Raw genomic sequence first — 16,533 nt, 5'->3', positions numbered from 1 at the left:
CCCTCTTCACATGCACAATAATAATAATAATAATAACAACAACAACACTTTATTTGTACCCCGCTACCATCTCCCCATGAGGCCGAGCCCACAATACAACAATACAAACAGTAATAATAAACAATACAAGCAATTAAAAATAAAACATGGACAATACAATAATGCAACATTAACAGTAAGACCACACGATTAAAAACTATGGGAAGACTAAATGTAAAATTAAAATTGAAAGTAATGCTGGAACATGGGCGAAAAAGTGATGGGGCGTTTGTGGAAAACATACAAGCAGACCTAAACATTTAAAGTGCTTTGGAGGACAAAGTGCTAAGGGTTCGTTACTCTGGGACGGCACACTGGAACAGCCATGTCTTCAAGCTCCTCCTGAAGACTGCCAGAGATGGGGCCTGCCTGATGTCCTTAGGAAGTGAGTTCCAGAGTCGAGGGGCCACCACCGAAAAGGCCCTCTCCCTCGTCCCCACCAATCACACCTGCGATGCAGGTGGGAGGGCGAGCAGGGCCCATTGCGTGGGTTCATACACAGTGATGCGGTCACGCAGGTAGGTGGGTCCCAAACCGTTCAAGGCTTTGTAGGTAAGAACCTGCACCTTGAATTGGGACCGGAAGATGAATGGCAACCAGTGGAGCTCCTTCAACAGGAGGGTTGACCGCTCCCTGTAAGGAGCCCCAGTTAACAACCTGGCCGCTGCCAGGCATCCACTCACTGGCTCCCCCAGCTACTCACACCTTTCCAGAAGCAGGACCGAGTCAAATGCCCTCAGGCTCTCTTGACAATGATGTGCCTTGGAAACCAGGAGGACTTGGTCAACACTGATCATGCAGGAGGAAAGCTGGGCCCATCACACTCATCCCGGACTCAATGCCAGGGAGGCATCAGGACCCACCACCTCCAAAGAAAGCACGTGCCCAACTCTCGGCAGGCAAGGTCATGCTCACAGGATTTTGGGACCACACATTGGTGGCTTTCCTAGCAAAGGGGACCAAGATCACTGGGCCATACTATGCTTCACTGCTGCAGAAATTGCAGGAGTCCATCCAAACCAAGAGAGCACGTGGCATGCCCCCCAAAGGTGTCCACCTTCTGCAAGACAATGCACCTGTTCACAACTCACATGTTGCTCAAATGGTTCCATTCCATTGTGGGTGCAGTTCAGAATGCTCTTTGATTGCAGGTGCAACTACAACTCCCAAATGTCAGGATCTGCTGCTGCTGTTCATTCGTTCAGTCGTCTCCGACTCTTCGTGACCTCATGGACCAGCCCACGCCAGAGCTCCCTGTCGGCCGTTACCACCCCCAGCTCCCTCAAGGTCAGTCCAGTCACTTCAAGGATGCCATCCATCCATCTTGCCCTTGGTCGGCCCCTCTTCCTTTTGCCTTCCACTCTCCCCAGCATCATTCCCTTCTCTAGGCTTTGCTGTCTCCTCATGATGTGACCAAAGTACTTCAACTTTGTCTCTAGTCTCCTTCCCTCCAGTGAGCAGTCGGGCTTTATTTCCTGGAGGATGGACTGGTTGGATCTTCTCGCAGTCCAAGGCACTCTCAGCACTTTCCTCCAACACCACAGCTCAAAAGCATCGATCTTCCTTCGCTCAGCCTTCCCTAAGGTCCAGCTCTCACATCCGTAGGTTACTACAGGGAATACCATGGCTTTGACTAGGCAATGGATCTTGGTTGCCAGTCTGATGTCTCTACTCTTTACTATTTTGTCGAGATTGGACATTGCTCTCCTCCCAAGAAGGAAGCGTCTTCTGATTTCCTGGCCACAGTCTGCATCTGCAGTAATCTTTGCACCTAGAAAAACAAACCCTGTCACGGCCTCCACGGTTTCTCCCTCTATTTTCCAGTTGTCAATCATTCTTGTTGCCATAATCTTGGTTTTTTTTACGTTTAGCTGCAACCCGGCTTTTGCGCTTTCTTCTTCCACCTTGATGAGAAGGCTCCTCAGCTCCTCCTCGCTTTCGGCCATCAGAGTGGTGTCATCTGCATATCTGAGGTTGTTGATGTTTCTTCCAGCCATTTCCACCCCAGCCTTGCATTCCTCAAGCCCCGCACATCCTCGCATGATGTGTTCTGCATACAAGTTAAAAAGGTTGGGTGAGAGGATGCAGCCTTGCCGTACTACGCCTTTCCCAATCTGGAACCAGTCTGTTGTTCCGTGGTCAGTTCTGACTGTTGCTACTTGGTCCTTGTCAGGATCTATTTCCCCCCAAACCTCTCCAGTGTTTTCTGTGAGACACAGGTGATGCCTCCCTTTTGTGTGTGGATGGCTTGAAGACCAACCCTTGGAGATTAAGGCGGCTAATAGAGTCGTAGTCTCTCTCTTCTTTACAATCTCATGGCGGGGTTAACGGTGTCCTCATTGCAGCTCAGAGAATAATCAGTCGTAAATAAGGGTTGGAGGGAGGCCCTTCTCTATGATGTAGACCCAGACCCAGCTGAAGGGACGTCCGAGATGGGGCTGGAGGGAGGACAAATGAATACCCCACCCTCCTCCTGTCCACCCACCGCAAAGATTTATTTTGCATGCCGTAAATCACGCTTTCCAAGCACGGGACCACATCTTGGCATTGAATTACAAATGACTCCACGGAGGGAATTGAACTGTCAGGATCGTCTTGCCTTTTCACCGGAGCCTTTTCCATGCAGACACTTTTTAACTCCTAGGATTCCTGTCGTTTGTTTACGGACCGAGGCATTTTCCACATCCTTTCTTCCTCCTTTTAGTCATCCTTTGATCGCTGCAATTAGTCTTGATGCTGTTTGTGCCTTCCTAGATGGTCAGGCATGCTTTTTAGAAGGAATATTTATTTATTCCTTCTAAAATATTAGAGAATACAGAAATGCTGGACCACTCTCACAACCACCTCGTCAGGCTACACAGAGAAGCCATTGAAATACACAAGAAGCATGTGGACAATTTCAACAGAAAGGAAGAAACCATGAAAATGAACAAAATCTGGCTACCAGTATTAAAAAAACTCTAAAATGACAACAGCACAACAACAGAGAGAAAACAAACAAGGACATCTAATCACCTCTCAACAAAAGATTGCTCCAGCACTGCCAGGCCATCAAATGCTAATCAAGGCGGTCAGTTGAAATATTCACCCCTAGCTCCAACAGACAAGAGTCCTTTGTCCCACCCTGGACATTCCACAGATATATAAACCCTTTTTTTCTAGTTCCAACAGACCTCACTACCTTTGAGGATGCTTGCCATAGATGCAGGCGAAACGTCAGGAGAAAATGCCTCTAGACCATGGCCATATAGCGCGAAAAAACCTACAACAAGGACATCCAATCACCTCTCAACAAAAGATTGCTCCAGGCACTGCCAGGCCATTATATGCTAATCAAGGTGGTCAGTTGAAACATTCCCACCTAGCTCCAGCAGACAAGAGTTCTTTGTCCCACCCTGGTCATTCCACAGAAATTTAAACCCATTTTCCTAGTTCCAACAGACCTCACAACCTCTGAGGCTGCTTGCCATAGATGCAGGCGAAACGTCAGGAGAGAATGCCTCTAGACCATGGCCATACAGCCCGAAAAAACCTACAACAACCCAGTGATTCCAGCCATGAAAGCCTTCGACAATACAATGTTTATTTAGTTTTAATTTATTTAGAGCAATGTTTCTTAATCTGGGGGTCAGGACCCCGGGGGGGGGGTCATGAGGGGGTGTCAGTGGGGTTGCCAAAGAATATCAGAAAATACAGTATTTTCTGTTGGTCATGAGGTTTCTGTGAGGGAAGTTTGACCCAATTCTCTCGCTGGTGGGATTCAGAATGCTCTTTGATTGTAGGTGAACTATAAATCCCAGCAACTACAACTCCCAAATGTCAAGATGTATTCCCCCCCCAAACTCCACCAGTGTTCACATTGGGGCACCTTGAGTATCCGTTCCAGGTTTCGTCCAGATCCATCATTTTTGAGTCCACACTGCTCTATGGATGTAGGTGAACTACAGCTCCAAAACCCAAGGTCAATGCCCACCAAACCCTTCCAGTATTTACTGTTGTTCATGGGAGTTCTGTGTGCCAAGTTTGGTTCAGCTCCATTGTTGGTGAGGTTCAGAATGCTCTTTGATTGTGGGTGAACTGTAAATCCCAGCAACTACAACTCCCAAATGTCAAGATGTATTTCCCCCCCCCCCCCAAACTCCACCAGTGTTCACATTTGGGCATATTGAGTATCCATTCCAGATATGGTCCAGATCCATCATTGTTTTGAGTCCACAGTGCTCTCTGGATGTAGGTGAACTACAACTCCCAAACTCAAGGTCAATGCCCACCAAACCCTTCCTGTAGTTTGTGTTAGTCATGGGAGTCCTGTGTGCCAAATTTGGTTCAGTTCCATTATTGGTGGAGTTCAGAATGCTCTTTGATTGCAAGAGAACTATAAATCCCAGCAACTACAACTCCCAAATGTTAAGATTTTATTTTCCCCCCAAAACTCCACCAGTGTTCACATTTGATCATGGGAGTCCTGTGTGCCAAATTTGGTTCAATTCCATTATTGGTGGAGTTCAGAATGCTCTATGATTGCAGGAGAACTATAAATCCCAGCAACTACAACTCCCAAATGTTAAGATTTTATTTTCCCCCCAAAACTCCACCAGTGTTCACATTTGATCATGGGAGTCCTGTGTGCCAAATTTGGTTCAATTCCATTGTTGGTGGAGCTCAGAATGCTCTTTGATTGCCGGAGAACTATAAATCCCAGCAACTACAACTCCCAACTGACAAAATCAATTCTCCCAGTCCAACCAGTATTCAAATTTGGGCATATTGGGTATTTGTGCACAATTTGGTTCAGCGAATGAAAATCCATCCTGCATATCAGATATTTACATTACGATTCACAACAGGAGCAAAATTACAGTTGTGAAGTAGCAACAAAAATAATTCTATGGTTGGGGGTCACCACAACATGAGGAACTCTATTAAGGGGTCACAGCATCAGGAAGACTTAGAGAAAGGTCTTCACTGCTTCCTGATGGTCAACCCTGCGTGCTATGAATTCCAACCGTCCCTTATTAGTATTATTATTACTATTCTGAAAACCTGTCGCAATGCTTGGAGAGGAGAGGCCGCCTCCGTGTTGCTTGTGCTCCAAAAGCTTTGTTGCGCTGCTGCGAGGGAGGCTTTGGGAGGGTTGCCTTGAAGGCCGTTGCTGTGGATATAGAGGTCAAGAGCGTTCCCTGGGTGAAGATATGCGTTGGCTCATCATCTTCGATTATTCTGCCACCTCGGCATGCCCCGCACAGCTGTCATCCCTCATTAATGTCTGCAGGCACCCGCTCCGGTTTTGCCTTGGATGGAAAACCGACACACGTGCCTGGCACTCAAGGGCCGTCAGGGCGGAGAGACCCACACCCAACGTAAACACGGCTGTCTCTCCAAGTCTTGGTTATGGGACATGGCATGACACTCCTGCAGCCAAGGTTCGCTATATTATTGGATTCAGAGCCTCAAAAATATATAATACTAGCCGTCCCCTGCCAGGTGTTGCTGTGGCCCAGTCTGGTGATCTGGAAAATAAAGTTATGAGAAAGTGTTGGTTTCTAATAGATGTAATTCCTTTCTGCTTGTGGGTAAACAATATTTCTTGCTGTTTCTTTGTCACTGTTGATGTGGAGAGTGTCTGGTTTGCTCACCCTGGAACATGCAACATATCATAGTCCTTCTTTAGGGGTCCCTTTCAAATCTAGGATACTATATTTGTGTGTGTGAATCATACCTATCTCTCTACCTACCTACCTACCTATCTACCTATCTATCTATCTATCTACTTACCTACCTACCTACCTATCTATCTATCTATCTATCTATCTACCTATCTATATACCTACCTACCTATCTACCTACCTACCTATCTATCTATCTATCTATCTATCTACCTACCTATCTATCTATATACCTACCTACCTACCTACCTATCTATCTACCTACCTACCTACCTACCTACCTATCTACCTATCTATCTACCTATCTATCTACCTACCTACCTATCTACCTATCTATCTACCTACCCATCTATCTATCTATCTATCTATCTATCTATCTACCTATCTACCTATCTACCTATCTACCTATCTACCTATTTACCTATTTACCTACCCACCCACCCACCCACCCACCCATCCATCCATCCACCCACCCACCTACCTACCTACTTATCTATCTATCTATGGCTGGATGGCTCTTTGTCAGGAGGACTTTGATTACATTTTCTTGCTCTGATGAAGGGAGTTGGACTGGATGGCCTTGAGTATTTTCTCTTGGTCGTTGGGGTTCTGTGTGGGAAGTTTGCCCCAATTCTGTCATTGGTGGGGTTCAGAATATTCTTTGATTGTAGGTGAACTGTGAATCCCAGCAACTGCAACACCCAAATGTCAACACCTATTTTCCCCACACTCCACCAGTGCTCACATTTAGCATACTGACTATTCGTGCCAAGTTTGGTCCAGATCCATCATTGTTTGAGTCCATAGTGCTCTATGTAGGTGAACTACAACTCCCAAACTCAAGGTCAATGCCCACCAAACCCTTCCAGTGTTTTCTGTTGGTCGTGGGCATTCTGAGTGCCAAGTTTGGTTCAATTCCATTGTTGGTGGAGTTCCCAACAACTACAACTCCCAAATTACGTTTCATAACAGGAGCAAAATGACAGTTATGAAGTAGCAATGAAAATAATGTGATGGTTGGGGGTCACCACCACATGAGGACCTGTACTAAGGGGTCGCGGCATTAGGAAGGTTGAGAGCCACTGCCTTAGATGGACCTTAATTAATTAATTTAACCAATGTATGCCTTCCAATGGATTTTTCTTAGACTTTAATTAGTTAAGCCCATGTATGCCTCAAAGAACACACTAAATGCAAGATACGCAGGTGGAGAAAATGAAATGCTATAGAACAGGCATCGTTGACCTCTCAAACCATCATCATCTAGACCATTAGATTCTGCTAATTCACCAATACTCAAACTAAGGTCCGGGGGCCAGATACGGCCCTCCAAGGTTATTTACCCGGCCCTCACTCAGGGCCAACCTACGTCTGAAACGACTTGAAAGCACACAACAACAACAACAACAACAACTAAGAATCATTGAATCATAGAACCAAAGAGTTGGAAGAGACCTGGTGGGCCCTCATCCAGTCCAACCCCATTCTGCCAAGAAGCAGGAATATTGCATTCAAATCACCCCTGACAGATGGCCAGCCAGCCTCTACTTAATCCTATCTCATCAGCCAAAAGCAGGCCCACACTTCCCATTTTATCTTTCTTAAAATTGTTATTCATTGTAATTATTGTATTGTTTTTAAGTGTTTTTGCACTACAAATGAGATAGGTGCAGCGTGCCTAGGAATTCATTCGTGGTTTTTTCATATTATGATCTGGCCCTCGAACAATTTGAGGGATGGTGACCAGGTGGCCCTCTGTTTAAAAAGTTTGAGGACCTCTGGACTAGACAAATGGAAATCTTGCTGATGTGCTGACCCTATTGTGTATGTCCCTTCTTCCAATGGCTCAGCTTTCTAAACCGTCGGGATCTCCAGAGCAACCGACGTGGGACTCGTCCTTCTTGTTCCAGGGAAGAGACGGAGCCACGGCCTTCTCCGACGACACCGCCTTGGTGATCGAATACTTCAAGTCACGTAGGCATTTCCCTTTCTCTTTTCCCAGAAGCAGTACAGCTCTTATACCCGCATGTGACCAAACATGTCCTTTCTCGGCATTTTCTATGTCCTTTGGGTGATGCTCCCAGCACTGGGCCAATCCTACACAAACTCTGTCTCTAGTCCAGCTTTTGGATCCATGGGCTTCCTCTTGGGCACATCAACACTGTTGGGTGGATGCAGTTTGACCCCATTTGAACTGCCATGGCTCAATGTGATGGAACCCTGCGTTTGGACGCTTGTTGAGACACCGGCACTCTTTGGCAGAGTTCTCGCTCCAACGTTTCTTGTTCCTGGAGCACCCTGAGTATTCACTCTGATGGGACTCTCCATGAAGCAGATTATCTTAAGAACTTGACTGTGGCCAAATATCGCTGCCTATTCCTTGGCCCAATTCAACTATTTGAACACATCTCCCCCTATGAACCAACACGGAGATTAAGATCTTCTGGGGAGGCCCTGCTCTTGGTCCCACCACCATCACAGGCGCATTTGGTGGGGACGAGAGACAGGGCCTTCTCAGTGGTGGCCCCTCGGCTATGGAACGCCCTTCCTGATGAGATCAGGTCAGCCTTTAGAAGGATGATAAAAACGTGGCTGTGGGACCGAGCCTTTGGGACTGTGTAACGAGTCGACAATAAGAACTCTTGGTATGCCAACGAAATTCGATGTGTTTGTTGAGACAGTTTTAACTAGAGGATTTTAACGTCAAGATAAGTGATGATGTGTATGTGTATGGTGTATGCTCCGCCCTGAGTCACCTTTGGGGTGAGAAGGGCGGAATAGTTTGTGAGATTAACAGGACTCAAAAACCACGGGATGTATTGACACCAAATTTGGACACAAGAAGACCCCTCTCAGGCCAACAAGTGACCATCACTCATGAAAACACCGAAAAACACAGTAGAAGGGACTTAAAAAGCAAAAGAAAGCAAAAAGACGCTACAGCGCATGTGCAAAATGACTCCCCCGGCAAACCCACACTCTCTTTAGGACTACATCTCCCAGCATCCCCTTGACCAGGCCCTTTAGGAGAGGAGGATGATCCAAATGCACTGCTTCCAAGACACAAGCTTTCTTCTCCTAGGATTTCTTGGAGAGCATCCCAATCCCGGCATCTTCCCAATTTCCTATTCCTGGACTGCAACTCCCACCAATCCTCCAGATAGATAGATTAGATGGAGATAGGTAGGTAGATGGATCAGCAGGACTCCTGGGAGTTGCAGTCCAAGAATAGGTATAGAAAGAAGAAAGGAGAGAAAGAGGAAGGGAAAGAAAGGAAAGGAAGGGAAGAGGGAGAGAAGGAAGGAAGGAGAGAAGGGAAGAAAAAAGGGAAGGAAGGAGAGAAAGAGGAAGGGAAGGGGGAAGGGAAGAGGGAGAGAAGGAAGGAAGGAGAGAAGGAAGGAAGGAAGGAGAGAAAGAGGGAAAGAAAGGGAAGAGGGAAGAGGGAAGAGGGAGAGAAGGAAGGAAGGAAGGAAGGAAGGAAGGAAGGAAGGAAGGAAGGAAGGAAGGAGAGAAAGAGGGAAAGAAAGGGAAGAGGGAAGAGGGAGAGAAGGAAGGAAGGAAGGAGAGAAAGAGGGAAAGAAAGGGGGGAGGGAAGAGGGAGAGAAGGAAGGAAGGAGAGAAGGAAGGAAGGAAGGAAGGAAGGAAGGAAGGAAGGAAGGAAGGAGAGAAGGAAGGAAAGAAAGGGGAGAGGGAAGAGGGAGAGAAGGAAGGAAGGAGAGAAGGAAGGAAGGAAGGAAGGAGAGAAAGAGGGAAAGAAAGGGAAGAGGGAAGAGGGAGAGAAGGAAGGAAGGAAGGAGAGAAAGAGGGAAAGAAAGGGGGGAGGGAAGAGGGAAAAAAGGAAGGAAGGAAGGAAGGAGAGAAGGAGGAAGGGAAAGGAAGGGAGGGGGAGGGAAGAGGGAGAGATATATACACATATATACACACAAAACACATATCCACACACTGGGCCACAGCAACGCGTGGCAGGGACAGCCAGTAATAAATAAATGTTCTCCAAGGCGAGCTGCAATGTGTTTTCATCCAAAATGCTTTAATTGCCATGTCTCCATGTCCCATACAAGGCAAGACTTGCCCATGCAATAACCAGGATGTGGAATGTATGTGTGTGTATATATATATATATATATATATATATATATATATATATCACACCTTATTGTCCTGCAGTTTTTACATGCAGGCTCGGCTACATACGATTCACCCACGGTTGAGCAACCTACCCGGCAGATCAGCTCAATTCCACGTACAGTTTCTACTAGGTGACAATTTTCCACACGTGACCATGGTTGTTGCCAAGTTCCTCTCTGAGGACAACTTCCTGCCGTGTATATATTTGCTGTGTGTTCATATGCATCGTTTGTATGCATCCGACACTGCATTCATCCTAGGTTTAACCATTCTTATCAGATTATTATTATTATTATTATTATTATTAGTTTATGAATCTGTCGGCAGTTGTGCAATTGTTTAACCACTGAGCAAATTGTGTCTTTGGACCAAAACAAAACCTGATTGATTGCCCAGAGGTGGCTAAAGACCCTGCAGAACTACAACTCCTATGGATTCCATAGTATTCCTAATTATTTCTACAATGTGGATGCACCCTAGGTAACTTACCTTGAGGTCATGCTTGGAGGAGAACCATGTCAGAAGCATTCCGAAGTACTGATGTTGATTTGTTGAGGGAAGCAATGGCAGATTCGGCTTGATGGCTGAGCTGCATAACGAAGACTAACGAGCCGTGCGTGTCCCCCTTCCCCCCCCCCCCCCCACAGGGCCCGGAGAGGAGCTGGAAAGCGGTCCCAAGCCCTTGGGCTTCTCGGTGCTGCCACTGACCAACCGGGTGTATCGGAAACTGGTGGCGGACAGCAGCAAGAGGGGCCTCCGCGTCGAAGGCCTTCCCATCCAGGTGAGGCGGAGGGAGTTGTAGAATCATAGAATCATAGAAGAGTTGGAAGAGTCCTCCTGGGCCATCATCCAGTCCAACCCCATTCTGCCAAGAAGCAGGAATATTGCATTCAAAGCACCCCTGACAGATGGCCACCCAGCCACTGTTTAAAAGCTTCCAAAGAAGGAGCCTCCACCACACTCCCTCCGGGGCAGAGAGTTCCACTGCTGAACGGTTCTCACAGTCAGGAAGTTCTTCCTCATGTTCAGGTGGAATCTCCTCTCTTGTAGTTTGAAGCCATTCCTCCCTTGCGTCCTAGTCTCTCTCCAAGGAAGCAGAAAACAAGATTGCTCCCTCCTCCTCCTCCCTGTGGCTTCCTCTCACATATTTATACATGGCTATCATCATATCTCCTCTCAGCCTTCTCTTCTTCAGGCTAAACATGCCCAGCTCCTTAAGCCGCTCCGCATAGGGCTTGTTCTCCAGACCCTTGATCATTTTAGTCGCCCTCCTCTGGACACATTCCAGCTGCTGCTTCCCGGCGGATGTCAGGTGGTGCAACACCGGCTAAGCAGTGTAATTTCTCCCGTGGTGTAGGGCGCAGACACCCCGTGATAGTACGGCATGTCTCATTCAGAGCCACATCCAGTTTTAGCGTGGTGAGACGTGTTCCACACTGGGCATGCAGACTCAGCAGCAGAGTAGCATAGCGCAAGGGCAGATGTCTTCACTGTGTCTGGTTGTGATCCCCAGGTTGTGCCAGGTTGTGCTATTGAGCTAATGCTCAACATTTTGTATCCTGCTGTAGATTTGAGGGTAGTTTTCTCTGACACTTTGGAGAAGTTACTATGGGAGAAAAACCTCTTGTGTTTACCCAGAATCCCCAATCATTGGCCAAAGCAACTGAGGCGTATGGGAGTTGAAGTCCAAATATTTGGAGGAATAGAACTTGGGAATCTGTATGTATGGGTTGACTTACCAATTAGTATGCAATTGAATTAACAACTCTACTCAAGTAGGGACTAACAATTAGCTGGACTTTGCATGAATCGAGTATGTTAATGGGGCTTGTTCTGTACCTGTTGCCTCCCCAGGATACAAGTCTACGAACCAAATCAGGACAAATCCCAACGGTCCAGCTTGGCCTCCAGTTAATCAACTCAGAGGTGAGCAAAAAGGGAGAACAAGGGGAGGGGGGGGGGCTATCAATCATCATCATCATCATCATCATCATCATCATCATCATCATCATCATCCTCATCCATAATGTATTGTTGAAGGCTTTCACGGCCGGAATCACTGCAATGTTGTGTGGTTTCTGAGCTGTATTAACTACTAGAACACAGCCATACAGCCTGAAAACCACACAACACCCCAACAACAACAACAACAACAACAACAATGTTTTGTTGAAGACTTTCATGGTTGGAATCTCTGGGGTGTTGTGTGGTTTCCAGGTTGTATAGCCGTGTTTCAGCTGCTAGAACACAGTCATGCACCCTGGAAACCACACAACACCACAATAATAATAATAATAATAATAATAATAATAATAATAATAATGACAGAGTGTGGATCGTCAATGTTGCAATCCCATGTGTCATCAGGATTGTCGAAGGATCACTGGGGTGTTGTGAGGTTTCTGGGTTATATGGCCGTGTTTTAACTGATACAACGCCCCAATAATAATAACAACAACAACAACAACAACAACAATAATGACAGAGTGTAGATTGTCGATGTTGCAATCCCAAGTGTCAGGAGGATTGAAGAAAAACAACTGGAAAAGCTGACACGATATGAGGATTTTAAGATCGAACGGCAAAGTCACTCAAGGGGGTCCCAGTGGTGATGGGCACACTGGGTGCAATGCCTTAAGACCTTGGCCTGCACTTAAACACAATCGGTGCTGACAAGATTACCACCTGCCAGCTGCAGAAGGTCACCTTACTGGGATCTGCACGCATTATTCGCCGACACGTCACAGAGTCCTAGACACTTGGGAAGCGTCAGACGTGTGATCCAATACAGCAGCCAGCATTGTGATCTTGTTTGCTGTCATGGAATCCTAGAATCCTAGAGTGGGAAGAGACCTCGTGGGCCATCATCCAGTCCAACCCCATTCTGCCAAGAAGCAGGAATATTGCATTCAAAGCACCCCTGACAGATGGCCATCCAGCCTCTGTTTGAAAGCTTCCAAAGAAGGAGCCTCCACCACACTCCCTCCGGGGAAGGCAGAGAGTTCCACTGCTGAACGGCTCACACAGTCAGGAAGTTCTTCCTCATGTTCAAATGGAATCTCCTCTCTTGTAGTTTGAAGCCATTGCTCCCTTGCATCCTAGTCTCCAAGGAAGCAGAAAACAAGCTTGCTCCCTTCTCCTCCCTGTGGATTCCTCTCACATATTAACACATGGCTATCATATCTCCTCTCAGCTTTCTCTTCTTCAGGCTAAACATGCCCATCTCTTTAAGCCGCTCCTCATAGGGCTTGTTCTCCAGACCCTTGATCATTTTAGTCGCCCTCCTCTGGACACATTCCAGCTTGTCAATATCTCTCTTGAATTGTGGTGCCCAGAATTGGACACAATATTCCAGGTAAAGTGGTCTAACCAGAGCGGAATAGAGCATGGGGAGCATGACTTCCCTGGATCTAGACACTAGGCTCCTCTTGATGCAGGACAAAATCTCACTGGTTTTTTTTTGCCGCCACATCACATTCCTGGCTCATGTTTAACTAGTTGTCCACGAGGACTCCAAGATCTTTTCCCCACGTCCTGCTCTCGAGCCAGGCGTCCCCTATTCTATATCTTTGCATTTCGTTTTCCTGCCAAAGTGGAGTATCTTGCATTTGTCCCTGTTGAACTTCCTTTTGTTAGTTTTGGCCCTTCATCTCTCCAATCTGTCAAGATCGTTTTGAATCCTGCTCCCGTCCTCTGGAGTATTGGCTCTCCCTCCCCATTTGGTCCCATCTGCAAACGTGATGATCCTGCCTTTGAACCCTTCTTCTAAGAGTCATGAATGAAGATCCCGATCAGGACCGGGCCCAGGGGGGAACCCTGCTTGTGGCCCTCCACTCATTCCTTCTTTCCAGGATGAAGAGGAAGCCTTGGGGAGAATCACCCTCTGGGTTCGTCCATTTAACCAATCCCAGATCCACCTCACCGTAGTTTTGCCTTGCCCACATATTAACATAAATAATATTAACAACAACAACAACAATAACAACAACAATAATAATTCCCTTACTGAATATGAAGAAAATTATTTTTTTTAAAAGGAAAAGAAAACAAAGGAATGTCCCTAAGAATCAGCTGGGCAGAATGCTCTTCTGACTTGGAGCACAAATGTATTGTGGATCTTGAGATGCAAAGGCCAGGTTTGCAGCTGTCAGAAACAACACATCTCTTGCTTTGCCTTTACTTCCCCCGCCATCGCCAAGCTAATTTGGGCCCGGACTTAACGCAGGTGGGCTAATGCCCTGGTTTTTTCCCCCTGGAGCTCCCCCCCCCCCCCCGGGCTGGGGCAGGCCTGCCTGGCGGGGGCTTTGGAGGCAGGGCCCCGGGGGTCACCCCAGAGATGAATTATTCACGGGGTTGTCGGTAAGTGCCGGATTAATCCCCCTCCTTCCAGCTGGCTGGCGCACTAAATTATCACTCCTAGTCATGCGGGGAAATGCTGCAGAATTCATTTAGCTGATTATTGTTTTTGATCTCGGACCCCCCCCCCACTCCCCCCTTCTTCCTTTCGCCTTCCTCCCCTTCCAGCCCATTAATGTATGTACAGGCGAGAGGAGGAAAAGAGAAATATCAGGTGATGACAGGTGGTGGTTCCCTTCCTCAGGCGTGTTTCCGCAAATGAAAAAGAATGGATTTGTCACTCGAGGCGGAATCGGAAAAAGTTGGAGCCAAGCTGTGTCGCCAGAACATTTCAGTCTCAACCTCATGGCATTGCGGAGGGGTTTCTTCCTCTTCTTCTTTGAGCAAACGAAACAGCAGGGAATCAATGCAAAGAGAGGCCGATTTGGAACAGTTATGAATGCTCTGAAGCTCAGCTTGATGCCCAATTTTGGCCAGGGCCAAAATCCACAGAAGCCGGACAAGCTGGATGTGGGTTACTTGGAAGGTCCTGGACTTCCTGGTTGACATCACGTCAGCTGCTTTGTCAACTTCATGTTGATGTCTCACTCAGAGTTCATATGGTTTTGCTGAGCTGTGTCATATACGTGTTGCCAGAAATAACTACATGAGAACATCCTCCTAAACAACAAAATAGCTCTGGTGGCATTCCATGCCGGTCTTCTCGGTGGGAAGCTTCTCGCCGGAGTGGAAATCATCTATCAGATAGAAAACTATTTAACCTCAGACCTCACTACCTCTGAGGATGCTTGCCATAGATGCAGGCAAAATGTCAGGAGAGAATGCCTCTAGAACATGGCCATATAGCCCGAAAAAACCTACAACAACCCATTCCCACCTAGCTCCAGCAGACAAGAGTTCTTTGTCCCACCCTGGTCATTCCACAGATTTATAAACCCCTTTTCCTAGTTCCAACAGACCTCACTACCTCTGAGGATGCTTGCCATAGATGTGGGCGAAACGTCAGGAGAGAATGCCTCTAGAACATGGCCATACAGCCCAGAAAAACCTACAACAACCCAGTGATTCCAGCCATGAAAGCCTTCGACAATACATTAAACTATTTAACCTCAGCAGACTGAAAGCCAAAACTAAAGTTGCAACAACATCTGCTACAGAGCTCCAATATGCTGATGACAACGTTGTCTGTGCACATTCAGAAGAAGACCTACAAGCCACTCTAAACACTTTTGTAGAAGCATACAAAAAGCTCGGTCTCTCATTGAGCATTGAGAAGACCAAAGTGCTCTTCCAGCAGAAGGCACCAGCCAATCTCTCCCCAATGCCAGAAATACAGCCTTATGGTGTAACGTTAGACAATGTTGACCACTTCCACTCCCTTGGCTGCCCCCTCTCCACAAAAGTTAACATTGACACTGAAATAGAACACCGTCTGAGCTCTGTGTGTGCAGCTTTTTTCCGAATGAAGCAGAGAGTGTTTGAAGACTGGGACATCTGTATGGAGACCCAAGGGGCTTGTTGATAAAGCCATTCCCATCCCAACCCTGCTATACGCCTTTGAAACGTGGACTGTCTACAGATGTCAACATTGACGCTGAAATACAACACCGCCTGAGCTCTGCAAGTGCAGCATTTTCCCGAATGAAGCAGAGAGTGTTTGAGGACCGGGACACATCCGTAGGGAGACCAAGGGGATTGTCTATAAAGCCATTCCCCTCCCAACCCTGCTCTATGCCTGCAAGATGTGGACTGTCTACAGAAGTCAACATTGACACTGAAATACAACACCGTCCGAGCTCTGCGAGTGCAGTTTTTTTCCGAATGAAGCAGAGAGTGTTTGAGGACCGGGATATCTGTAGGGAGACCAAGGGGCTTGTTTATAGAGCTACTAGCCATCCCCTGCCACATGTTGCTGTGGCCCAGTTTGTGTATATGTGTGTATATATATTTGTGTATATTTGTATTTATGTGGTTATGCACATACATTGTAATGTAATCTATGTTTTGTTTTATTGTTTGGCTTTTTAAGTCTCTTCTGCTGTGTTTTTCAGTGTTTTATGAGTGATGGTCACTCATTGGCCTGAGAGGTGTCTTGTGTCCAAATTTGGTGTCAAGCTGTCCAGTGGTTTTTGAGTTATGTTAATCCCACTGTACATATATGTGGTTTTACGCATATGTTGTAATGTGGTTTTTTGGCATTTAAAGTCCCTTCTGATGTGTTTTCCAGTGTTTTCATGAGTGATGGTCACTCATTGGCCTGAGAGGTGTCTCGTGTCCAAATTTGGTGTCAATCCGTCCAGTGGTTTTTGAGTTCTCTTAATCCCACAAATGAACAATACATTGG

General features: G+C 46.7%; 1 protein-coding gene across 1 annotated transcript in view; it reads left to right on the top strand.

Annotated features, from left to right (window-relative positions):
- CCDC33 (coiled-coil domain containing 33) overlaps positions 1-16,533 on the top strand; it is a 183,742-nt gene that overhangs the window by 103,852 nt on the left and 63,357 nt on the right. The window contains exons 10-12 of the mRNA XM_067471185.1: positions 7,556-7,679; positions 10,481-10,614; positions 11,688-11,759. Coding sequence (XP_067327286.1) covers positions 7,556-7,679; positions 10,481-10,614; positions 11,688-11,759 — 330 coding nt within the window. The remainder of the gene's footprint in view (positions 1-7,555; positions 7,680-10,480; positions 10,615-11,687; positions 11,760-16,533) is intronic.

Source organism: Anolis sagrei, chromosome 9 (assembly GCF_037176765.1).
Source record: "Anolis sagrei isolate rAnoSag1 chromosome 9, rAnoSag1.mat, whole genome shotgun sequence".
Lineage (NCBI taxonomy): Eukaryota > Metazoa > Chordata > Lepidosauria > Squamata > Dactyloidae > Anolis > Anolis sagrei.
This window is presented reverse-complemented; position numbering and strand designations above follow the sequence as displayed.